Genomic DNA, 27500 nt, shown 5'->3' on the forward strand with positions numbered 1-27500 from the left:
ACACACACACACACACACACACACACACACTATATACTCACACGTATACTACACCGCCCTATAAACACATACACACATGTATACTACACCTCCCTATAAATGCACACACCCACACATATACTCACACGTAGACTACACCGCCCTATAAACACACACTATATACTCACACATAGACTACACCGCCCTATAAACACACACACACACACACACACACTATATACTCACACGTAGACTACACCGCCCTATAAACACACACACACACACACGATATACTCACACGCATACTACACCGCCCTAAAACACACACACACACACACACACTATATACTCACACGTATACTACACCGCCCTATAAACACATACACACATGTATACTACACCACCCTATAAACACACACACACTATATACTCACATGTAGACTACACCACCCTATAAACACACACACACAAACACTACTCACACGTAGACTACACTGCCCTATAAACACAAACACACACACATATACTCACACGTAGACTACACCGCCCTATAAACACACACACACACACTATATACTCACACGTAGACTACACCGCCCTATAAACACACACACACACACAATATATACTCACACGTAGACTACACCGCCGTATAAACACACACACACACACACACACACACACTATATACTCACACGTAGACTACGCCACCCTATAAACACAAACACACACACAATATACTCACACGTATACTACACCGCCCTATAAACACACACACACACACACACACACACAGACTGTATACTCACATGTATACTACACCACCCTAAAAACACACACACACACACACGATATACTTACACGTATACTACACCGCTCTATAAACAAACACACACACACACTATATACTCACGTATACTACACCACCCTATAAACACATACACATGTATACTACACCACCCTATAAACACACACACACACACTATATACTCACATGTAGACTACACCGCCCTATAAACACACACACACACACACACACACACACACACACACACACACACTATATACTCACACGTAGACTACACCGCCCTATGAACACACACACACATGTAGATTACACCGCCCTATAAACACACACACACACTATATACTCACACATAGACTACACCACCCTATAAACACACACACACACACACACACACACACACACACACACACTATATACTCACACGTATACTACACCGCCCTATAAACATACACACACTATATACTCACACGTAGACTACACCACCCCATAAACACACACACACACACACACACACTATATACTGACACGTAGACTACACTGCCATATAAGCACACACACACACACACTATATACTCAAACGTAGACTACACTGCCCTATAAACAGACACACACACACACTATATACTATACTGCCCTATAAACACACACACACACACTCAAAACTATACACATATAGACTACATTGCCCTATATAAACACACACACACACACACACTATATACTGACACATAGACTACACTGCCCTATAAGCACACACGCACACACACTATATACTATACTGCCCTATAAACACACACACACACACACTCAAAACTATACACATGTAGACTACATTGCCCTATATAAACACACACACACACACACACACACACACACACTATATACTGACACATAGACTACACTGCCCTATAAGCACACACGCACACACAAACACTATATACTCACATAGACTACACTGCCCTATAAACACACACACACTATATACTACACTGCCCTATAAACACACACACACACTCAAAACTATACACATAGACTACATTGCCCTATATAAACACACACACACACACACACACACACACTATATACTGACACATAGACTACACTGCCCTATAAGCACACACGTACACACACACTATATACTATACTGCCCTATAAACACACACACACACACACTCAAAACTATACACATGTAGACTACATTGCCCTATATAAACACATACACACACACTATATACTGACACATAGACTACACTGCCCTATAAGCACACACGCACACACAAACACTATATACTCACACATAGACTACACTGCCCTATAAACACACACACACTATATACTACACTGCCCTATAAACACACACACACACACACTATATACTGACACGTAGACTACACCGCCCTATAAACACACACACATACACACACACACACACACTATATACTCACACGTAGACTACACCGCCCTATAAACACACACACACACACACACTATATACTCACACGTAGACTACGCCACCCTATAAACACAAACACACACACACACACACAATATACTCACACGTATACTACACCGCCCTATAAACACACACACACACACAGACTGTATACTCACATGTATACTACACCACCCTATAAACACACACTATATACTCACGTATACTACACCGCCCTATAAACACATACACACATGTATACTACACCACCCTATGAACACACACACACACACACACACACACTATATACTCACACGTAGACTACACCGCCCTATAAACACACACACACACACACTCAAAACTATACACATGTAGACTACATTGCCCTATATAAACACACACACACACACACACACACACACTATATACTGACACATAGACTACACTGCCCTATAAGCACACACGCACACACAAACACTATATACTCACACATAGACTACACTGCCCTATAAACACACACACACACACTATATACTACACTGCCCTATAAACACACACACACACACACACAAAATATACTGACACGTAGACTACACCGCCCTATAAGCACACACACACTATATACTCAAACGAAGACTACACTGCCCTATAAACACACACACACACACTATATACTATACTGCCCTATAAACACACACACACACACACACTCAAAACTATACACATGTAGACTACATTGCCCTATATAAACACACACACAACCACACCCATTCTCTTTCACACAGTATAAACACACGTAGACCACACCACCCTATATAAATTCACACACATACAGAGTACACAACACAAACACACATCATACACACACACCAAAGAAACCCAAACACTGAAGACAGAACACACAAACACATGTTGGAACATACACACATACACACTAAGAGAACAGCTAATATTTCCTATGAATTCTGTATGCATATGCACTATAATGCTATAAGCATATGCACAATAATTTATAATGTGTTATATTACATATATGATGCTTTACAATGCCTACCACAAGCCTGTTAATCATTAGTAGTTACATGCAGAATTCCTTCTAACACATCAGCTTTTATTATAAATGGCCAAGGGCAAGTTTAGAAAGTTATTATGCATCACACGTCATAATGCTCAAGATCAGAACCTGCTACAGTGCATTAAAACAATGCTATAATGCTTAATAAACCTGACTTTATGAAGTCCTTTGCATGTGCTTTATAAGGTGTTCTGTATGTGGCAGTAGCTACTTATGAGTAAGGATACATAATTACGGTGGACACTACAAAGCATTATATATTCCAGAAACTGCATAATAAATACAGACACACTCATGTCACTAAACACTTGATGTTTTGTAATGTGTGATGAATGCTGCAGTAAAGCAGTTTCTGGGGTGTTGCCATGGTTACCGTGGCTGTTCCCATAGCGCTGTATGCACAGTAATCAGCACTGTCTAATGAAATCTCCTCTAGCTCCACCCCTTCTGCATCCACCATCCATAGGGCATTCCTCTGGGTCCTAAAGCCCACACACACCCACACCACAAGCTAGTAAGAGTATTCCACAGTGACACACACACACACACACACACACACACACACACACACACAGAGACCTGGATGGGAACTGCAGGGTGGCATAGTGTGAATCGGCCCAGATGTGGTCCATGTGGAGTTTCTGGAAGTTGTGCAGAATCTCACTGGCTAAAGCATATCCTTCTGAAGACCCCGGAGGATGGGGCATCCTGCTCATTCTCCTGAGTTAAAATATGACATTTAAGAATAAACTACACACTAAACTCACACACATCATAATGCACAACATTACAGATCTTCACTGCCTCCAACACACTTCAGTCAAGTCCTCATGCTTGAACGTTTACTTTCCACTGTGTGTGTGTGTGTGTGTGTGTGTGAGAGAGTGTGTGTGTGTATGTGTGTATGTATGAGTGTGTGTTTGTGTGTGTGTGTGTACACATAAGCTCTGACCGAACTGTATTCTCTATCTTCTCTTCTTTCAGGTATTTCTTCAGCATTTCCTTCAGCTCCCCCAAATACATAATGCTCCCCCCTGAGGAATGGTCTTGTCCAGCTGTGTCATACATCGGCACCAGCTCCCCCTCCTCACTGCAGAAATGGCACATTCTGCGGAATGACACGTAGCCCAGGAGGAACGCTGCCAAGGAAACGAACGACAATATCAGGAATTGGACATGTGCAGAGTGCCCTAAGGGTAAGTGTTCAGTCTCCCTGTGCCCTACAGCAGTGGGACAGTGTTTCTAGTGATCACTTTTACAACTACTCAACCCACAACATGCTTTGCTGACCTTCTGTTGCAGGCTCTCAGAAGTACAAGCTTTGTGCTGGTGTGCGTGTGTGTCTAAGTACCAGTGGTAAATATCAGTAGGCCGATCAGCGTCAGGTATCCCACCGCCTTCCTACGGTCAAACTGCCGCCGTAGCACCAATGCTGCGATGTCATTACTAAGGCCTGCCTCTGACCCTGATTCTGATCCTGGTTGGACGAGCTTCATCTCCACACGAGTTATGGTGTCTCGGGCTCCTCCCCCTTCCTCCACCCCCTCTTCTGCTTGGGCTCCGCCTACTGTAGTCTGAGGGAGTTTGAGACTGTCAGTGAGACAGATTTGAGCTCGGGTTGTTTATTGTTGCTGTTAGAATGTGCAGAAGGCCAAACACAAACTTTGCTCCTAGTTTGTTCAATATATACAAGAAATGTGTAATCTCTGAAGGTGTCAAACGCATGCCAAGTGTGTACCCACCTCTAGAGGTTAGTGAAGCAGCTGCTATTCTACATGTACTGACTGTTCCACATATACTGTTTTACTATACTACACATACTGACTTTTCTGTATGTACTGACAGTTCTGCTCTACACGTACTGACTGCTCTACACCTACTGACTGCTCTACACATACTTCCAGATCTACACGCACTGTTTTACTGTTCTATATGTGCTGAATGTCCTACATGTACTGCCTGTTCTACATGTACTTCCAGTTCTACATGCACTGTTTTACTGTTCCATACGTGCTGAATGTCCTACGTGTACTGCCTGTCTTACGTGTACTGCCTGTTCTACTGTTCTCACCCCAGTTAGCATCTTCCACAGACGATCACCCATCTGTCTGCTCCACCTGCAGGACAAAGACCATGACAATTTACTGAACAAACCCTAACCCCCACAACCCAACTCAGTACTGAACCATCACCAACACATCTGGAGTAACCCTGCACTGTATAATTTAGTGTTCTGCTTCTCCAACACACCTGGACTAACCCTGCACTGTACAGTTTAGTGTTCTACTGCTCCAACACACCTGGACTAACCCTGCACTGTATAATTTAGTGTTCTGCTTCTCCAACACACCTGGACTAACCCTGCACTGTACAGTTTAGTGTTCTACTGCTCCAACACACCTGGACTAACCCTGCACTGTACAGTTTAGTGTTCTACTGCTCCAACACACCTGGACTAACCCTGCACTGTATAATTTAGTGTTCTGCTTCTCCAACACACCTGGACTAACCCGGCACTGTACAGTTTAGTGTTCTACTGCTCCAACACACCTGGACTAAACCTGCACTGTACAGTTTAGTGTTCTGCTGCTCCAACACACCTGGACTAACCCTGCATTGTACAGTTTAGTGTTCTGCTGCTCCAGCACACCTGGACTAACCCTACACTGTGCAGTTTAAGTACTTTGACAAATTTTTGTTATGGAATCTACTACAAAGCGTGTCAGTTACAATCACTTTGCTCTTGAAAAGCATTTGTACTCTAATTATTACATAATCATCATAACTACAGTCAAACACATGTACTAATTCTACTAATGTAATACAGTCCACACATGCCATTAATCTGTGGAGCTTCAGTACACTAAACCTGCAGCTTTGGCATCATCTCCCTGTGCCACTGTACTACCAGAGAGGAGGTACGGCGCTGCCTACAAACACAGCACACACTGCCTAAATAAATCACTACGTACGTACTTTGCTTGTGCCAGAGGGTTTGAAAGTAATCACATAACGCTACCAGTCCGCTAAATGTGAATGAACCATGACCAGGAGTCAACATGCTTGTCTTCACAGTGCCCAGTATTTACTCACTGATGATAAACGCCCAAAGGTTCTTGTTTGGGTCCAATCAGGAATTCCCAAGTTGCATATTGCTGGATCGATAGACCTGCGTTGTCTCTGGGGCAATATAAGTAGTGAGGGTACTCCAGTCAGATCACCATCTCTCACGCCCTATTCCAGTCAGAGTTGACGACACCACCATCTCTTACTCACTACTCCAGTCAGAGCTGATGACACCATCACCGTCTCTTACTCACTACTCCAGTCAGAGCTGATGACACCACCGTCTCTTACTCACTACTCCAGTCAGAGCTGACGACACCATCACCGTCTCTTACTCACTACTCCAGTCAGAGCTGATGACACCATCACCGTCTCTTACTCACTACTCCAGTCAGAGCTGACGACACCACCATCGTCTCTTACCCACTACTCCAGTCAGAGCTGATGACACCACCATCGTCTCTTACTCACTACTCCAGTCAGAGCTGAGAAAACCACCATCGTCTCTTATTCACTACTCCAGTCAGAGCTGATGACACCATCGTCTCTTACTCACTACTCCAGTCAGAGCTGATGACACCATCACCGTCTCTTACTCACTACTCCAGTCAGAGCTGATGACACCATCACCGTCTCTTACTCACTACTCCAGTCAGAGCTGACGACACCATCACCGTCTCTTACTCGCTACTCCAGTCAGAGCTGATGACACCACCGTCTCTTACTCACTACTCCAGTCAGAGCTGACGACACCATCACCGTCTCTTACTCACTACTCCAGTCAGAGCTGATGACACCATCACCGTCTCTTACTCACTACTCCAGTCAGAGCTGACGACACCACCATCGTCTCTTACCCACTACTCCAGTCAGAGCTGATGACACCATCGTCTCTTACTCACTACTCCAGTCAGAGCTGATGACACCATCACCGTCTTTTACTCACTACTCCAGTCAGAGCTGATGACACCATCACCGTCTCTTACTCACTACTCCAGTCAGAGCTGACGACACCATCACCGTCTCTTACTCACTACTCCAGTCAGAGCTGACGACACCATCACCGTCTCTTACTCGCTACTCCAGTCAGAGCTGACAACACCATCACCGTCTCTTACTCGCTACTCCAGTCAGAGCTGATGACACCACCATCGTCTCTTACTCGCTACTCCAGTCAGAGCTGACGACACCACCATCGTCTCTTACTCACTACTCCAGTCAGAGCTGACGACACCATCACCGTCTCTTACTCACTACTCCAGTCAGAGCTGACGACACCACCATCGTCTCTTACTCACTACTCCAGTCAGAGCTGACGACACCACCATCGTCTCTTACTCACTACTCCAGTCAGAGCTGACGACACCATCACCGTCTCTTACTCACTACTACAGTCAGAGCTGAGAAAACCACCATCGTCTCTTACTCACTACTCCAGTCAGAGCTGACGACACCACCACCGTCTCTTACTCACTACTCCAGTCAGAGCTGACGACACCACCATCGTCTCTTACTCACTACTCCAGTCAGAGCTGACGACACCACCATCGTCTCTTACTCACTACTCCAGTCAGAGCTGACGACACCACCATCGTCTCTTACTCACTACTCCAGTCAGAGCTGACGACACCATCACCGTCTCTTACTCACTACTACAGTCAGAGCTGAGAAAACCACCATCGTCTCTTACTCACTACTCCAGTCAGAGCTGATGACACCATCGTCTCTTACTCACTACTCCAGTCAGAGCTGATGACACCATCACCGTCTTTTACTCACTACTCCAGTCAGAGCTGATGACACCATCACCGTCTCTTACTCACTACTCCAGTCAGAGCTGACACCATCACCGTCTCTTACTCACTACTCCAGTCAGAGCTGACGACACCATCACCGTCTCTTACTCACTACTCCAGTCAGAGCTGATGACACCATCACCGTCTCTTACTCACTACTCCAGTCAGAGCTGATGACACCACCATCGTCTCTTACTCACTACTCCAGTCAGAGCTGAGAAAACCACCATCGTCTCTTACTCACTACTCCAGTCAGAGCTGATGACACCATTGCCATCTCTTACTCACTACTCCAGTCAGAGCTGACGACACCACCACCGTCTCTTACTCACTACTCCAGTCAGAGCTGATGACACCACCATCATCTCTTACTCACTACTCCAGTCAGAGCTGATGACACCACCACCGTCTCTTACTCACTACTCCAGTCAGAGCTGATGACACCACCATCATCTCTTACTCACTACTCCAGTCAGAGCTGATGACACCACCACCGTCTCTTACTCACTACTCCAGTCAGAGCTGATGACACCACCACCGTCTCTTACTCACTACTCCAGTCAGAGCTGACGACACCACGCCCTTGTCTATCTCTCCACACCAGGAGACGCAAGACGGGGGAAAGACAGAGATAAGGACAAACCACCACACCCTGCAACTTTTTTATATTATTATTTTGGAGCAGATAGACACCTCACACACACACACACACACACACACACACAAACAAAAGGGTAACAACCGTACTACACCAAATAACACATGTATTGAAACTACACCTCCCCATTCATGTTACACACACACACGTACATTCATTAGTTCAAATGCTGCATCAGTTTATTTGCCTGTGTGTTTATACGTGTATTTGCATATTTGGAGAAAGCCGTTTCAACTCAGTGGTCATATGTTCCTCCAGATTACTTTGTAATGATTGCTTGAATCCAAAAATGAATGGCTCTGATTGGAGGAGCGATTTTGTATGTCGCGTTTTGTATGTCGTCTGTTAGACTAAATTAACTTTCTTTAAACAAAATGACATACACAAAACAGTTTTAAAAACCATTATGGATGTATGAATAAGCCTTAGCCCTTTAAGACAAATCCAACAGCCTTCTCCCTCTCTCACAGACACTCCCTCTAGTAACTGTTTAGACTGTGTTCACTGTGCAGTCCTGACATCGTAATCGTGTACATAAATGTCTGCCAATCAAGCTGCATGTGCAGATTTCTTTAACTGACTTAATTCTTAAGATAGTTCTCTATTCTCCCTACACTGCATAGTTTAGTTTCCTCCCTACTCTGGCACACCTGAACACGCCAGGTGTGTTAGAGCAGGTGTTTTAGCGCAGTAGAACACTAAAGTGTACAGTACACTCCTGGAAAGGGTCTGGACACATGTGCTTACACACAAAAGAAGGGTGTGGATAAATAAAGAGGGATATGGCTATATAAATAACCTGAATTTTATTTCCACTTATACAGACAGCAGAATAATTATGCCCAACTGTTAATCTCACCTCACCCTTGACTAAGAGCTAAACTGTTAGCAGTTTTTCCTGCTAAAGCCTTTCCTCTCATGATAAATTTCCCGCAGAGTCAGAGCTCTTCCTGCTCCACAAAACCATGATACAGATTTGCCCCATCCACCCCAGCCCTATGAAATGCCCCATTACAGCTCTCATCATGAAGATGATTGTTTTTTAAAACATAAATGCGTTCTGATATCAACAGCAATAATGAGAGGGCAGTAGCACACTGTACGCTGAATGTGACAGTAGTTGTGGGGTAGTTGTGTAATGTGCACACAGCCACAGACGTTCAACACAGGTATTGATCTCTCACAAACACGCACACAACCAAGGACATAGACCAGTCATCTCAGCAAACACACACACACACACACACACACACACACACACACACACAAACAAAGGAGCGCTAATATGCACATGATCCAGACACTCAGGGTACTTGTGGGGACCAAAATGTTGGTGTTTCCAAATCTATTAACATTAAATTTAATTCAATTAAACTCTTAACTACTGAACTGAACTCTAACCTTTCCCCCGGCCTCCAATACAGGCACCAGTCCTAGATAACAGACCACATCAGCACAACCATTATTTTAAAGAATTCCCTTAATTTAATTTTTGATTTCATTGTTGGACACTGTTTTAATGGAATTAAATGAGTCAATTTAAAAAAATACTGTTTTGCGATACTCATGCAGACTAAAAACATTTTTAAAAATACATAAATAAAAAATCAAATATGAAGAAAACAGACACAAAAGAGAAGAACACAAAAATGAAACAAAGCAACCTTTAAATCCAAGTTCTCAAACCAAAGGGCACCCTCCCCAATACCCCCATTAAAGCCCAAGCCCAAACGTGTCAATTACAATCATTCTGGCCTCACACAAGCTGTGCCTAGCAGCTAGACGTCAGACTTTCAAAACACTTAGAAAGCAATAAAACAGAAGTCAATAGTTACTAGACAGTTATGGTGTTAAAAGGGTACTCACTTTCTCAGGAACAGCACTCAACATGTGACTATCTACCATGTCCTCTATCTATGCCCTTGTAACAAACCCCACCCATTAACTGCTCATGTACACACTAACCCCACCCCTTGGGTATTTTCCCAGTTTGTGATTGGTCAGGAGGTGGGCTGCAGTGAACTATGGCAGCATGAACACATTTCAGGGGGTCTAAAATGCGACTGAAAATGGCACCTTAGCATTCATGCAAACAACGAGAAATAATCAACATTATTACAAGAAAAACATGAAATTACAGTCAACGTGCAAATATACAAGTACTCAGACAAGCAGGGTATGACAATTTTTCAGTCCTTGAGAGAGGTTTACATCACACACAATCACAGTCATCTCTATGCCACCGTGCGTCACTCTAATCAACATTCACTCTTTCACGCATGTTCGTTCTTGATCCGTCTCAATTCCTCACCATGAGACAATGTGTTCTAGTGTGTGTGGAGCAGAGCGTGTGTGCACTAGCCTAGAGTATGTGTGTGTAGTGTGTAAGTCAGAGCACTTAAGCTGTAGAAGGTGTGTCACTGTGTAGAGTGTGTGTGTGTGTGTAGGTCAGTGCATTTTAGCTGTAGAGGGTGTGGAAACTTAGTGATGAACTCTCTGTCTCCTCTGCACATGTTCCTCAGCTGGGCTTTTTCTAGAATGAACACACACACACACACACACACACACACACACACAATTATTTGGTTTGCAAAGGACAGCTTTCAACCAGTTTGTATTTGACGTGTTACAAAGCTTATATGAGCAGTTTGTAGTGTGCGCACGTGCGTGTTAGTGTTACCTGGCTTGTGTGAACGTAGTTTGCAGGTGAGGGTAACCTGGCGACAGACAGTGCTGCTTGAACAGAGACAGCAGAGGTACTGTACCACAGGATCATCAGGGTTCGTATCGCACACCTACACACACACACACACACACAGAGTTAATACAGCGGAGGTACATCAAAGTCAATATCACACACCTGAGTAAACAAGTGTGCTCGTGCACACACACATACAGTGTAATTACACCAGAGGAACTGCATTAAGAGGATCATCTGGGTTCAGAACACACACCTGAGCAAACACACACACACAGACACACATGATGCCTGCATGCACACATAGTTCAGCTATAAAAGTTAAAGTTGATGTAAAGCCAGTGTGACATAAGGCACAGGAGTGATGATGGCAGGGAGTTAAAACAGAAGAACCAGCCCTGAATCAAACCTGCCCAGCAACCATTCACACCCTAGAATGCGCAGGACCACCCCAGAACCGCTCTAGAATGCGCAGGACCACCCCAGAACCGCTCTAGAATGCGCAGGACCACCCCAGAACCGCTCTAGAATGCACAGGACCACCCCAGAACCGCTCTAGAATGCGCAGGACCACCCCAGAACCGCTCTAGAATGCGCAGGACCACCCCAGAACCGCTCTAGAATGCGTAGGACCACCCCAGAACCGCTCTAGAATGCGTAGGACCACCCCAGAACCACTCTAGAATGCGTAGGACCACCCCAGAACCACTCTAGAATGCGTAGGACCACCCCAGAACCACTTCGGAAGGTGTGGCACTGTGAGAACACTGAGCTGTACTGCGTGGTGGAGTCAGGGGCAGTAGAGCAGTGTGAAGATGACCCACCATGCTACGAGCACGCGCGTACACTCTCAGATGACCTTTGGACCTGATGTGACGCTGTAGCCCCTCCCACTCAGGCACTGCCAGTAGAAGGAGCTTAGCAACTGTTTCCGTGGAAAACCAGACCTGCGCCTCACCGGTACCATCTTCTACAGCAACTCTACAAACACATGCAAAAAGAGAGAACTTCAAAACATTCATAAAAATCATGAGTATACAAGTTATCACACACACACACACACACACACACACACACACACACACACACACACACACTCTTACTTCGCTTCTGCCTGGAAAACAGCACTGGTTGAGTCACACGGAGGGCAGGATCTAGTGCAGGTAGCCTGTACAGAAGACAAACTACCTGGGTTTAACTGTGCGTGTGTGGGTGCGCGCATGTCCAGATTAGTCCCCTTGAACATAGCAAACTTTTCATCTACTCAATCTTAAAGCCAACTCAGTCATTCTCTACTTAATTTCTTCTTCTTTTTAAAAAAAATTGTTTAAAATGAGCTTTATAGAATTCTGAGAACTGTATACAGATTATAACCATATACACACAATACACAGCTTCAGCATTATGTAACAGGAGTAACAATGCACAACTTCAGCAGTATGAGGTAAAACTGATTTATTGCACCAAGCTAGTAATTCTTGACCATGTGTGTGATATCATTACCTGTCTGAAGACACTCCCACAAAAAGAACACACCCACTGCAGCCGTAGAAACAGGACACACACCACATGGACAGTGATCTGACCCACAATGCTCTGCTCTGCTTTGGCCAGTGTCCACACCCCCAGATGAACCAAGGGAGGTGGAGGGTGGGGCTTAACAGACCTTAAGAAAGATGGACAAATAAAGAGACAATAAAATCAATGACTCAGAAAAATGTAAGGTATGATGACTCAGGTAAAGACTCCACTATAGAGACGAGGACTCGGGTAAAGACTCCACTATAGACACGATGTCTCGGTCAAGGTAAAGATTCCACTATAGACACGATGACTCAGGTAAAGACTCCACTATAGACACGATGTCTCGGTCAAGGTAAAGATTCCACTATAGACACGATGACTTGGGTAAAGACTCCACTATAGACACGATGACTCAGTAAAGGTAAAGACTCCACTATAGACAGCCTAAGCATGTGCGTTACATACACGTCACTGTATAAATAAAAAACTATCAACACTTACATTAACAATGAACAACACAAATGAAATGCCTTTTAAAATACATGGAATGTATGGTTTTTAAAACATTACTGAAGTCATTAGGAATCTATTTTAAAACACAGAATATAATGAAGACTAGCAGTGTTTCCAACAGTGACAGTAATGATTTAGAAAGAAAGGTGTGATGTTACATCAAACATACTCACCCCAGACCTGTGACCGTCACACAGCTTATGGGCAGAGACCAGCAGTATACATTACGCACACTAACACACACACACACACACACACACACACACACACACACACACACACACACACACACACACACACACACAATTATGCCCTGATACACTTCATATAGCACTAAACTAAAACAAAACTGCCTTTATACTTTGAGTACAGTAATAAAAGTAAGTACATTAATAACACAGAACACAGAGGTAGTTCTGCACAATAATGACGTTTCAAAACCATACAGAGAAACAAAAATGTTCTGAAAAGCTACTTTAGGCACTAAAAGTCCCTGTAACGGTCAGGACATAGTGTGTTACAGGACCCAGCAGTCTCTTCCTGTAGCGGTCAGGACACGGTGTATTACAGGACCCTGGAGAAACATCCTGTAGCGGTCAGGACACGGTGTGTTACAGGACAGTGTGTTACTTACACGGACACTCTGCGCTGGAAGTGCAGTAGCTGTACTGTGGCCCCAGGGAGGAGAGCAGGTATGTAGGGTGTGCGGGACAGATCCAGATAGACCTGCACACTCCGGTCTGGAGCCTCAGCGTCCTGCACAGTCAGACGGACGCGCAAATCCAACTCCACACTCGCATCTATAATCCAGATTAAAACAGCATCAGAAAGTGGAGCAGGAAACACTGGAATTAATACACCTTCACACACAAAAATGGTTTGAAACAAAAGCATGTTCACACCTAGTTAAGATACTCCAGATTAAAATAGTAATGGATCTGAAGACCTCATGATCAGTAAACAATTAAGAGCTTCAGCTAAATATCACTCCACTAGTAAATGGGGTGGGGTCATACCTTTTATATCAATTAGTGATTGGACAGCAGGTTCTCTGCCCTTCTCTTCCTGCAGTGTGATTCGTTTTGAAATAACTCCATAAAAGGAGACAATATCAGAAGCACAGCTATGACAAGATGAAGCAACGAGACCATGGTTAGAGCCTGTTTATCAGCAGTGTGTGTGTGTGAGAGAGGGTGCGCCTGTGTGTGCAGGGGTATGTGTGTCTGGAGAGCAGGTGTGTGTGCGCGCCTGTGTGTGGAGGGTGCGTGTATGTGTGTCTGTGTGCACCTATGTGTGGAAGGGGTATGTGTGTGTGGAGGGTGTGTGTGTGGAAGGAGTGTGTGTGTGTGCGTGCTGAGGGGGTATGTGTTTGTGTGTGTGTGTGTGTGTGTGTGTGTGTGCGCACGCACACACGTGTCTATTTTACCTGGAGTAAAGAACTCTGGAAACAGACATCACTCCCCCAACCTCTGGCTAAAGAACAGCAAGACAGATGACAGAGCAGAGTGGTGTGTGTGAAAGACCACATCACACAGTAGTGTGTGTGTGTGTGTGTGTGTGTGATGACACAGAGTGGTGTGTGTTTAAGATGTTTCTCATCAAACAGTAGTGAGAGTGTATGTGAGTCTGTCCATCTGTCTGTGTGTATGTCTCACCTGTGCAGTAAAAAGTGATAGCATGTGTGTGTCTCACCTGTGCGGTAGGTATTGATGGTGTGACACTGTGTATGCGCCACTCAGGCTGCATGAGGAGGGAGGGGCTACTAAGGAGAGTAACTCCGCCCCTTACAGGAACACTACTGCCAGACAACACACTCACATCCTGAGACAGAGACAATGAATGAGAGATAGAGTGACAGAGAATGAGAGTGAGAGAGAGAGAAAGAGAAGTGGGGTTCACTAGGTCATCACTCCACAAGAAACTCTGGGCTGTTGGGTAAAGTACTAACATCACTCCTCTTAGTCCTGAACCTGAGAACAGAACTAGAGAAGCTCTGAGAAGGGGAGTGTGATAGAGGAAACAGTGGCAGAGGGGAGTGTGATAGAGGAGACAGTGGCAGAGGGGAGTGTGATAGAGGAAACAGTGGCAGAGGGGAGTGTGATAGAGGAGACAGTGGAAGAGGGGAGTGTGATAGAGAAAACCGTGGCAGAGGGGAGTGTGATAGAGGAGACCGTGGCGGAGGGGAGTGTGATAGAGGAGACCGTGGCGGAGGGGAGTGTGGGCTGTTACCTGTGTGTGCAGTGCGGTGAGTCTGTACACTGACCCAGACTGCAGCAGAGGAAACCAACGGACACACAAGTCCACAAACTGCAACTCTATCTAACACACACACACACACACACACACACACACACACACACACACACACACGTCATGCATAAGTGGACCAGTAGACATGGATGCCCTGTGTCAAACACGGGATAGTAATAAGTGCAGTGCCACCTCTGTTGCTCCACCCATCTCTCTCTCCTCCACCCGCCTGTTTCTGGGGTCCCCGTCCCATCTCTGTGCGTTTCCCAGACATGTTGCCTTGGCAACAAAGCTCAGCGTAAGTCCTTGCGCTTCACTGGACGTCTGGACGTTCCTGAAGGCCACGCCATGTTTTGCATCCAGACGGAACAGCAATGACACGCAGGGGTCACAAGGCACAGACGACGACTCAGCTGCCCTTGGGTCGTTGCCATGGTGACCGAGGTCTCTGGGTCGGCTGGCTTGCCTCTCATTCGTCTCCTCCACCCCTCTCTTCCTCTTCCTCCTCACAGGAGGGAGCACATAGCACTCCTCCCTCTCAGAACCCTCAGATCTCTCCATCCCTCCCTCTGCTCCTCCTCTCCGCTGCTGTGCTGCAGGCCTTCTGTCAGGCGGAGGAGGACAAGATCTCTCTCCTTCCTTCATCCGATCTTCCCCGCCTCTCTGTCCCTCTCTGAGGACAGCGGTCATAGCAGCTGTCGGACTCAGGATGTGCAGGTCATCCACACACACCTGGATATAAACCCTACAACACACACACATACACACACACACACACACACACACACACACACACACCTGGATATAAACCCTACAACACACACACACACACACACACCTGGATATAAACCCTACAACACACACACACACACACACACACACACACCTGGATATAAACCCTACAACACACACACACACACACCTGGATATAAACCCTACAACACACACACACACACCTGGATATAAACCCTACAACACACACACACCTGGATATAAACCCTACAACACACACACCTGGTTATGAACCCTACAACACACACACCTGTATATAAACCCTACAACACACACACACACACACACACACACACCTGTATATAAACCCTACAACACACACACACACCTGTATATGAACCCTACAACACACACACACCTGGATATAAACCCTACAACACACACACACACACCTGGATATGAACCCTACAACACACACACACACACCTGGATATAAACCCTACAACACACACACACACACCTGGATATAAACCCTACAACACACACACACACACCTGGATATAAACCCTACAACACACACACACACACCTGGATATAAACCCTACAACACACACACACACCTGTATATAAACCCTACAACACACACACACACCTGTATATAAACCCTACAACACACACACACACACACACACACACCTGGATATAAACCCTACAACACACACACACACACACCTGGATATAAACCCTACAACACACACACACACACCTGGATATAAACCCTACAACACACACACACACACCTGGATATAAACCCTACAACACACACACACACCTGGATATAAAACCTACAACACACACACACACACACCTGTATATGAACCCTACAACACACACACACACACACCTGTATATGAACCCTACAACACACACACCTGGATATAAACCCTACAACACACACACACACACACACACCTGTATATAAACCCTACAACACACACACACACACCTGGATATAAACCCTACAACACACACACACACACACCTGGATATAAACCCTACAACACACACACACACACCTGGATATAAACCCTACAACACACACACACACACCTGGATATAAACCCTACAACACACACACACACCTGGATATAAACCCTACAACACACACACACACCTGGATATAAAACATACAACACACACACACACACACCTGTATATGAACCCTACAACACACACACCTGGATATAAACCCTACAACACACACACACACACACACACACACACCTGTATATGAACCCTACAACACACACACACACCTGTATATGAACCCTACAACACACACACACACACCTGGATATAAACCCTACAACACACACACACACCTGGATATAAACCCTACAACACACACACACACCTGGATATAAACCCTACAACACACACACACACACACACACACACACACCTGTATATGAACCCTACAACACACACACACCTGGATATAAACCCTACAACACACTCACACACACACACACACCTGTATATGAACCCTACAACACACACACACACACACCTGGATATAAACACTACAACACACACACACACACACACCTGGATATAAACCCTACAAGACACACAAACCTGGATATAAACCCCACAAGACACACACACACCTGGATATAAACCCTACAAGACACACACACACCTGGATATAAACCCTACAAGACACACAAACCTGGATATAAACCCTACAAGCCATTACAGATGGGTAAAGTTAGAATAAGCTGAATAGTAATGAGTGTGTATGTTGTGTATGCATGTATGTGTATACCTGCAGTGTCTGTGTGTGATGTATTTAGGCTGGTCCAGATGTTTCCAGGAGGGAAAATCAGTCTTCAGAAACCTCTCCATTACTAACGTACACTGACGCACACACACGAGACAGCCTGTAACACACCAGAACACACGCGAGACAGCCTGTAACACACCAGAACACACGCGAGACATCCTGTAACACACCAGAACACACGCGAGACATCCTGTAACACACCAGAACACACGAGAGACATCCTGTAACACACCAGAACACACATGAGACACCCACACTAAGGGGACCAGCAAGTCACACAATAAAACCTTGTGAAACTCTATGTGCACTCATGTGTGGGTGTGCATGTACCTATCCAGGCTGTGTTGATGGCGGTGTGCTGGCCTCCTGCCTGGGTGGCTTCCACACACACACAGTCCACTGCTGCTGTCTGGTCCACCAGTCTCAGGGTCGCCCTGCTGGAGCTGACCTGCACTACGCCCACAAGCAGTGCAGGCTGACTCCTCCCCCTCAGAGTAGTCATGTGGGCAGACCAGGATAGCAGCGGGTTCAGCTCCACCCGTGTGAGGTAGGGGGCAGAAGAGGGGAGGAGCGAAGACAGGGAAAGACACGCCCAGCTCTCACTTTCCATCCAATCACAGAGTTCCCTCACAGAGCACAGCGCTACACTGGGACTGTTCACACGGTACTGAGAGAGAGCGAGACACACACACACACACACACACACACACACACACACACACACACACATCCAGGTGAATGTTGTTCATGGGAACAGCTGATTCAATCCTGGGTTACAGGGACACCTTTTCATTTATACTACTGCTCAAAAAAAATTCCTTTAAACCCACTTGAGATACAGCCAAGTTAAAATCAGTTTTTACTTTATCATAGAAATGTCATATACCTGAGAATGGAGAGCTAAACAAGACTCACATGGTTTATGAGCACAAACCATATATACAACACACAAACATCAACTGACACGTAAGATTCTTAAGAGACTATAATCATAAAAGAACAAACAAGGAACTCAAAACAGATTTCATAAAAGTATAGTCTAACATTTTCAAACAAATATAAAGTTTTAAAAAACTGTTTTCAAACAGTTCTTTTTAAACTTATGACACTCCGCTTTAGCAGCTGCAATATTGAATGAACTGTTTCACTTGACTGACAATAACAAATTAGGATAACCCAGAGCTTGTTTTATTGCAAACATTGTAGGTGTTGAAAGGCTTTACTGTAAAATTGTGCACATGGTAGAAAAATATTTTAAAATCTTAAAAATACCAAGATGAGTGAGAGAAAAGCCTCTCACACCTAGATTAAATCAACATTTTAACAATTAAAAAAACTGAATAGCCAACACATTCACATAAGAACATCTGACACATGGAATCCAGAAAAACCTAAACATTATAAAAAGTGCATGCTCTAACAAACATTCATGTACAATCTCTTAAATATCTGAGAATTTACTTTAAAAAAAAAACAACAACTTGCAAACAAATTAACAAATAATGGGGAAAAACCTTACAGGATTAAAGACATTTCATTCAGACTAAAAAATACAAATCTTCTAACAGAGAAGAAAATTAATGTACATTATTGTATATTTCAAAAACAGTCCAGATAAGGCTCTGTAGCATTTTACTCAAATAAACCAGCTATATTTTTAAAAATACACAGTAATTAACTGTGCTTCCTATAATTGCATCCTTTGTTTCCAACAGAGTGATGAACGTTTTGGATGAGTCGCCCCTCTAGAACAGTATATTCTGCGTTCCTGCATTTCTTATTTCCAGTTGCGAAGCCGCCTTCTGTACAGTGTTTGAAATCTCATTACAGCAAAGACTTCCTTCTTTGTCCGTGGCCTCCGAACCACTGCGCTCATCTTTGTAGTCTCAGGTTCAACATCTACAAATAAGAGTCAAAAGGTGATCTCAAACCCAATTTATAATCCATATAAACCTGTAATACACATTTATTGTTTGAAAGCTGGTTTAACACCAAATGACATCGCATAGAGACTTTATCCAAATAACATTCATCCAAAGAACAGTAACAGGATACAAGCAAAAGTGGCATGGTCAAATCTGACCAACTCCGTGACTGTGTAAACAAGTTCTAAATATGAGCAACATAGAATTATTATTATTCAAAAATATGGCAACATCCTGGGTATTTAAGGAACCTAAAAGGTTGAAAATTAAGGTAATACTGCAATGCACATTTTAAGTGAGTATTCAAGATTCAAAAATAATATCCAATTTGCATAAAACCACCAAGCAAACATACAGTTAAGCATACAGGTGGAAACAGATTTGGTAAACTAACATTCAACTAATCTGTGGAAATGTGTGATTTAATAATATATTAAGCTTTATTAGTTAATTTTATTCGGGTATTCGGGGTTTCTTTCTAGTCTGGTGAAAAGCAGACGGCAATTTATAATACCCCCATTGTACTGGCAGTTTTCAGGTAATGGCCAACTTCAAAACTGCAGGACACATTCATCTCATTTTAAAATAAGGAGTAAAACAAAGTGACCAACAACTGCCATTAAATAAACGTTCACTGGCTGATTAAATACAGAGTAGACAACAGGACCTTGATTGTAAAAGCTGTGTGTAACAACCTAAATTCTTAGTAAGAGATTACTGATTAGATCAAACCATGGGTGTTGCAACCAAATTAATGTTATGCATTTCAGATTTGCATGCAATGTGTCAGTGGATAGTTTTTTTTCTGCTGCTTGTATTAAGAATACTTATGTAACCATATTGGATTTGGGTAAATTGAACATGAAAAACATGCCATAGCCTACAGGTGATAAGTAGAGAGCCCTTTTCCCAACAATATTTAGATTGAATTGGCTTTAGAAATACAGGTTCATAGTTTAAAACTTCTTTTTACATTTGTGAAAGATCTCTGATGCTGAACCTTTGTCCAAAAATAAGCATTTCTAATTTATTAGGGGTGTCCGGCTTATGCATGTTGGAAGACTGTTATACTTTCTGAAACCTAACTGTAAGGTTAAAGATATAAATGGTCCTAAATGAACTAAAATACCACTGCTTAGTAAACTACAAGTACCAGAGATACTGTCTGAAGAGCTTTCACAACCCTCATCAACATCGCTGAAGTCACCTGAAAAGCAGATTGAGACATATTCTATTTGCGTCGCCCTTAGACTGTGAATGCCGTGTCACTCTTAAAGAGCTCCCTCTCTCACTCCCTGAGATGGCACAGCACTATTATGCTGGAAACTGCCCTTATTTCTAAGCTTTTCAGACACTATTTTCCACCTTTTTGAACCCTTGGGAAGGGAAAGGACTTTGGCAACTTCTGATTCTCTACGTGCAATTACTTTTAAATGTTGAACAAGTCTGGAGTGTGTTTTTGTTTTTTACAGATAAAACAGTCATTTTTGGTCCTTGTGTGTGTTGCTTTTAATTGGGTACAGGTCCACATAGTTCTCTTTCCTTTGGGTCCTAAGTGGTTTCATCTGATGTGGTCTTCTCAGTAAATCTGATGAGCCACATCTGATGCTGCATTGTTTGCAAATACACTCTAAACAATTTTACATTCAGCTCTTACAAACCAAGTCATGTACTTACAAACCAGCTGTGGGGCCTGATCTGCTCATACACAAATTACTTGGTGGATTTATAGATATAGAACAATGTAAGCATTATGTTTAACTATTAACTTAGTAGGTGAATTTCTACTTAATGCTATTACAAGAGTTACCTCTGGATGTGGACCAGAGTTTACTGGAGCAACATGTTACAGGAATACTGTATATTAGCATCTACTGTGATTAACATAACATATTTGCCACTCACCTTTTGGGTTAAATTAACACTGAAGTCACTACACAATTAGTACAAGTGATGACTTGCTAGGACCAGGACAACTAAAAAACCTTTAAAACAACACTAAAAAATTTTTCAAAAAGCTCACAATAAGCCCAGCAAGAGATTAAATACAGCACTAATGACAAGCCAGATTGTAGAGGGACACCGACATCCAGTTTGGTGATTATCCTGGTCTTAAAACACAGACTAAGCCAGGCAGTTACCTGCAGTTGAATCACCAAATCACCAAACTAAGATCCAAGGATTCTGACCATCTGATCAGTACACTTACAAACCTACTGTGTTGTCACCTTGGAAAGACTGGTGCGTCATGTAAGGTCGTCTCCTCCGTAATCACACGTTATCTCCTCATCACTCGATGTCATTTAATGCAAACACACACAAGTGTGGTGGACCATTTAGTACAATTTTTTTTTCTCCATTTTTTAAATTGGGATCAACAATGCTATTGACCAAGCACCCAATGGACCCCTCATCAATAGTGCTGTTAAGCAAAGAAATATAGAAATAACAAAACTATTAAAAAAAAAAAAACAATAACCATGCAAATCATCTAACCTTCACAGTTACAATGAAATCAGAGCAAAACACTTAATAAATCTGAGTGCTCACCAAACAATGTCTCCATTGTGTTTAAAGTTGTACATGTATGTGCCATCTTGTCCTGTGATTAGCCATCCTTTGTACTCAAGAATAAACCTTCCTTTTCCAATGTCTGCTTTTGCAAATACATCACGACCTGAAAGAAGTCATAAAATTTTTTAATTTTCAGATAGGTTAGATATATTTTGTCAAAGCATTCACCCCTCATCCTACTGACAATAAACTGACTTGCACATAAAAATCGATCCCTCCTTAACTTAATTCATTTTAAAATTCCTTTTGAAACCAACTGGCCAACAATTATAGAAAGCTGTTATTTAGAGTTGACAGCTGAATTAAAACACTTAAAAGATTATTAACACAGCCACATTCTCACCTTTGTACTCAATGTATCTTGCTTCAATTACAATGTGCTGCTGGGATCCTACACGCATGGTTCAATTTCTTCTGATCACGTTGCTGTAACGGAAAAAAATAGCATTAACGCATCTTCAAAAATGTGATCCTACCAAGCAATCAAAATACACTACCTACACTTTTAATGCTGGCAGACCTTCCTGATAAAGCACGAGTAAGCCACCAGCTTGGTGTTATTTTACATATATGTGCATTTCGACAACAAAAGCTAAATTGTTTAAAAATAAATTGTCACTCTAGTAAAAACCCTAAGACACGAGTTTACGCGTTAGACATTAGCTACTATTGTCTAAATGTTTAACATTAGCCGTACGTTTACCTCAGACATCACCTCGGTACACGCCACCCAATACCTCTGACCCAAGTTACCCAAACACCTGTCGGCAGTTTTCAAAAAATTAAATAAATCTGACACGTCAAGCACGACTAAATACTTTGGTTTTAATATTCAACAATCATTTACCAAGAATGAATACTTAGCTAATGTTATCATCCTTGGAGTTATTTATGCTGCATGACGGAGATAGCTAGCCTCTAGCGTTTATCAGACGGGGTCTAGTGAGCTGTTTAATCTTGAAATAAAGGACAGGTGAGATAAAGGAGAGCCTGGGCTTAGCTATGTAGCTTAGCTAGCTAGCACTAGCAGCTAGAAATAACGGAAACGTAATTTAGTCAGTCAGTCATTCTTGATAAAGGCTTGCTTGCTTGTTGAGCATTTAAAACAAACCAAAAAAAAAAAAAAAGACATTTAAAGCTAAAGTGCCCTGAAGTGAGCTTGTGGCTAATGTTAGCATTTAGCTAGTTCACGTAGCTAGCTAAAATAAAAAATACACTTGATAGTCTCTCTCTGTATACACACACACAGCTACATGTCAGCGTTACTTGCGTCTTATTTGTAAATACACGGTTTTAAAAGGCTGTATTAAAGAAAAACACGTACCTGCTAAAGAAATACAGAAAACTCAGCTCACGTGGAACATCGCTGGCAGACTCCCCTCAGTGACAGATCTGAGCGCGCGGGAATGTGCACGAGACCCTTCCATGTCTCCATGGATACGCAAACTCACACAAAACTGGTCCGAGTCAACAAACGTAAACATGAAATAACCAAGTAGCCACGGACCCCTTTGTCACTTGTACTGTCTAGCTACTGTGGCAGTCAGTACTCAGCCTGACAGCTATTGTATTCTTTAAAAACCAGCTTTAACCAGGCGGGATTTACACGCACAGTGTTCTTGTAAACCCACAGTGCCTCTAGTGAAGGTTTGTATTGACGAATATTGTCCTTGTAAGACACACTCACCAGAACACAGACACACAACATGTTTACACCATACGGGGTGCGTGTTACCCGACTCGGGGGGCAGGTGTGTGTGTGTGTTACCTGAGTCAGGGGGCAGGTGTATGTGTGTGTGTGTGTGTGTGTGTGTGTTACCTGAGTCAGGGGGCAGGTGTATGTGTGTGTGTGTTACCTGAGTCAGGGGGCAGGTGTATGTGTGTGTGTGTGTGTGTGTGTGTGTGTGTGTGTATATGCAGTGTGGAGATGTGGCGTGTGTGTGTGTGTTTGCAGTGTGGAGATGTGGCGTGTGTATGCAGTGTGGAGCTGTGGCGTGTGTGTGTGTATGCAGTGTGGAGATGTGGCGTGTGTGTGTCAGGGGGCAGGTGTATGTGTGTGTGTGTTACCTGTGTTACCTGAGTCAGGGGGCAGGTGTGTGTGTGTGTGTGTGTGTGTGTGTGTGTGTTACCTGAGTCAGGGGGCAGGTGTATGTGTGTGTGTGTGTGTGTGTGTGTGTGTGTGTGTGTGTGTGTGTGTGTGTGTTACCTGAGTCAGGGGGCAGGTGTAAGTGTGTGTGTGTGTGTGTGTGTGTGTACCTGAGTCAGGGGGCAGGTGTATGTGTGTGTGTGTGTGTGTGTGTGTGTGTGTTACCTGAGTCAGGGGGCAGGTGTATGTGTGTGTGTGTGTGTGTGTTACCTGAGTCAGGGGGCAGGTGTATGTGTGTGTGTGTGTGTGTTACCTGAGTCAGGGGGCAGGTGTGTGTGTGTGTGTGTTACCTGAGTCAGGGGGCAGGTGTATGTGTGTGTGTGTGTGTGTGTGTGTGTGTGTGTGTTACCTGAGTCAGGGGGCAGGTGTATGTGTGTGTGTGTGTGTGTGTGTGTTACCTGAGTCAGGGGGCAGGTGTATGTGTGTGTGTGTGTGTGTGTGTGTGTGTGTTACCTGAGTCAGGGGGCAGGTGTATGTGTGTGTGTGTTACCTGAGTCAGGGGGCAGGTGTATGTGTGTGTGTGTTACCTGAGTCAGGGGGCAGGTGTATGTGTGTGTGTGTGTGTGTGTTACCTGAGTCAGGGGGCAGGTGTATGTGTGTGTGTGTGTGTGTGTTACCTGAGTCAGGGGGCAGGTGTATGTGTGTGTGTGTGTGTGTTACCTGAGTCAGGGGGCAGGTGTATGTGTGTGTGTGTGTGTGTTACCTGAGTCAGGGGGCAGGTGTATGTGTGTGTGTGTGTGTGTTACCTGAGTCAGGGGGCAGGTGTATGTGTGTGTGTGTGTGTGTTACCTGAGTCAGGGGGCAGGTGTATGTGTGTGTGTGTGTTACCTGAGTCAGGGGGCAGGTGTATGTGTGTGTGTGTGTGTGTGTGTGTGTGTGTGTGTGTGTGTTACCTGAGTCAGGGGGCAGGTGTATGTGTGTGTGTGTGTGTGTGTGTGTTACCTGAGTCAGGGGGCAGGTGTATGTGTGTGTGTGTGTGTGTGTGTGTGTGTGTTACCTGAGTCAGGGGGCAGGTGTATGTGTGTGTGTGTTACCTGAGTCAGGGGGGCAGGTGTATGTGTGTGTGTGTTACCTGAGTCAGGGGGCAGGTGTATGTGTGTGTGTGTGTGTGTGTTACCTGAGTCAGGGGGCAGGTGTATGTGTGTGTGTGTTACCTGAGTCAGGGGGCAGGTGTATGTGTGTGTGTGTGTGTGTGTTACCTGAGTCAGGGGGCAGGTGTATGTGTGTGTGTGTGTGTGTGTTACCTGAGTCAGGGGGCAGGTGTATGTGTGTGTGTGTGTGTGTTACCTGAGTCAGGGGGCAGGTGTATGTGTGTGTGTGTGTGTGTTACCTGAGTCAGGGGGCAGGTGTATGTGTGTGTGTGTGTGTGTTACCTGAGTCAGGGGGCAGGTGTATGTGTGTGTGTGTGTGTGTGTTACCTGAGTCAGGGGGCAGGTGTGTGTGTGTGTGTGTGTGTGTGTGTTACCTGAGTCAGGGGGCAGGTGTATGTGTGTGTGTGTGTGTGTGTTACCTGAGTCAGGGGGCAGGTGTATGTGTGTGTGTGTGTGTGTGTTACCTGAGTCAGGGGGGCAGGTGTATGTGTGTGTGTGTGTGTGTGTTACCTGAGTCAGGGGGCAGGTGTATGTGTGTGTGTGTTACCTGAGTCAGGGGGCAGGTGTATGTGTGTGTGTGTTACCTGAGTCAGGGGGCAGGTGTATGTGTGTGTGTGTGTGTGTGTGTTACCTGAGTCAGGGGGCAGGTGTATGTGTGTGTGTGTGTCTGTGTGTGTGTTACCTGAGTCAGGGGGCAGGTGTATGTGTGTGTGTGTGTCTGTGTGTGTGTTACCTGAGTCAGGGGGCAGGTGTATGTGTGTGTGTGTGTCTGTGTGTGTGTTACCTGAGTCAGGGGGCAGGTGTATGTGTGTGTGTGTGTGTGTGTGTGTGTGTTACCTGAGTCAGCGGGCAGGTGTATGTGTGTGTGTGTGTGTGTGTGTGTGTGTGTTACCTGAGTCAGGGGGCAGGTGTATGTGTGTGTGTGTGTGTGTGTTACCTGAGTCAGGGGGCAGGTGTATGTGTGTGTGTGTGTGTGTGTGTTACCTGAGTCAGGGGGCAGGTGTATGTGTGTGTGTGTGTGTGTGTGTGTGTTACCTGAGTCAGGGGGCAGGTGTATGTGTGTGTGTGTGTGTGTGTGTGTGTGTGTTACCTGAGTCAGGGGGCAGGTGTATGTGTGTGTGTGTGTGTGTGTGTGTGTGTGTTACCTGAGTCAGGGGGCAGGTGTATGTGTGTGTGTGTGTGTGTGTGTGTGTGTGTGTTACCTGAGTCAGGGGGCAGGTGTATGTGTGTGTGTGTGTGTGTGTGTGTGTGTGTGTGTGTGTGTTACCTGAGTCAGGGGGCAGGTGTATGTGTGTGTGTGTGTGTGTGTGTGTGTGTGTGTGTGTATGCAGTGTGGAGATGTGGCGTGTGTGTGTGTGTTTGCAGTGTGGAGATGTGGCGTGTGTGT

At 44.4% G+C, this 27500-nt stretch overlaps 2 protein-coding genes and 1 long non-coding RNA gene across 8 annotated transcripts in view; all 3 read right to left on the minus strand.

The window, feature by feature from the left end:
* The window catches only part of tfr2 (transferrin receptor 2), a 22044-nt gene extending 11849 nt beyond the window's left edge, over positions 1 to 10195 (minus strand). For 2 of the 3 annotated variants that reach the window (XM_035521681.1, XM_035521680.1), the window contains exons 1-6: positions 5595 to 10195; positions 5366 to 5494; positions 4646 to 4868; positions 4247 to 4433; positions 3874 to 4014; positions 3668 to 3776 (exon numbers count right to left, since the gene is read on the minus strand). In XM_035521681.1, coding sequence (XP_035377574.1) covers positions 3668 to 3776; positions 3874 to 4014; positions 4247 to 4433; positions 4646 to 4868; positions 5366 to 5398 — 693 coding nt within the window. In that variant the 5' untranslated portion in view covers positions 5399 to 5494; positions 5595 to 10195. The remainder of the gene's footprint in view (positions 1 to 3667; positions 3777 to 3873; positions 4015 to 4246; positions 4434 to 4645; positions 4869 to 5365; positions 5495 to 5594) is intronic. The other variant, XM_027032986.2, reaches the window with a different exon arrangement.
* An 81-nt stretch (positions 10196 to 10276) lies between these two features.
* The window catches only part of ctc1 (CTS telomere maintenance complex component 1), a 27105-nt gene continuing 9881 nt past the window's right edge, over positions 10277 to 27500 (minus strand). For all 3 annotated transcript variants that reach the window (XM_035521677.1, XM_035521676.1, XM_035521678.1), the window contains 14 exons: positions 18708 to 19044; positions 18360 to 18474; positions 15992 to 16544; positions 15779 to 15868; positions 15242 to 15370; positions 14976 to 15022; positions 14566 to 14672; positions 14184 to 14349; positions 13723 to 13782; positions 13016 to 13178; positions 12616 to 12680; positions 12337 to 12493; positions 11495 to 11609; positions 10277 to 11347 (listed from right to left, as the gene is read on the minus strand). In XM_035521677.1, coding sequence (XP_035377570.1) covers positions 11232 to 11347; positions 11495 to 11609; positions 12337 to 12493; positions 12616 to 12680; positions 13016 to 13178; positions 13723 to 13782; positions 14184 to 14349; positions 14566 to 14672; positions 14976 to 15022; positions 15242 to 15370; positions 15779 to 15868; positions 15992 to 16544; positions 18360 to 18474; positions 18708 to 19044 — 2220 coding nt within the window. In that variant the 3' untranslated portion in view covers positions 10277 to 11231. The remainder of the gene's footprint in view (positions 11348 to 11494; positions 11610 to 12336; positions 12494 to 12615; positions 12681 to 13015; positions 13179 to 13722; positions 13783 to 14183; positions 14350 to 14565; positions 14673 to 14975; positions 15023 to 15241; positions 15371 to 15778; positions 15869 to 15991; positions 16545 to 18359; positions 18475 to 18707; positions 19045 to 27500) is intronic.
* LOC113592202 lies at positions 19066 to 24659 on the minus strand. Of its 2 annotated transcripts, XR_003412290.2 has the most exons (4): positions 24201 to 24659; positions 23220 to 23302; positions 22853 to 22979; positions 19066 to 20276 (listed from the first exon to the last, which is right to left on the minus strand). It is a non-coding gene; the product is annotated as an uncharacterized LOC113592202 (long non-coding RNA). The 2 variants fall into 2 exon arrangements; XR_003412289.2 differs by having other exon boundaries at positions 23220 to 24659.

Source organism: Electrophorus electricus, chromosome 22, assembly GCF_013358815.1.
Source record: "Electrophorus electricus isolate fEleEle1 chromosome 22, fEleEle1.pri, whole genome shotgun sequence".
In the NCBI taxonomy this organism is placed as follows: domain Eukaryota; kingdom Metazoa; phylum Chordata; class Actinopteri; order Gymnotiformes; family Gymnotidae; genus Electrophorus; species Electrophorus electricus.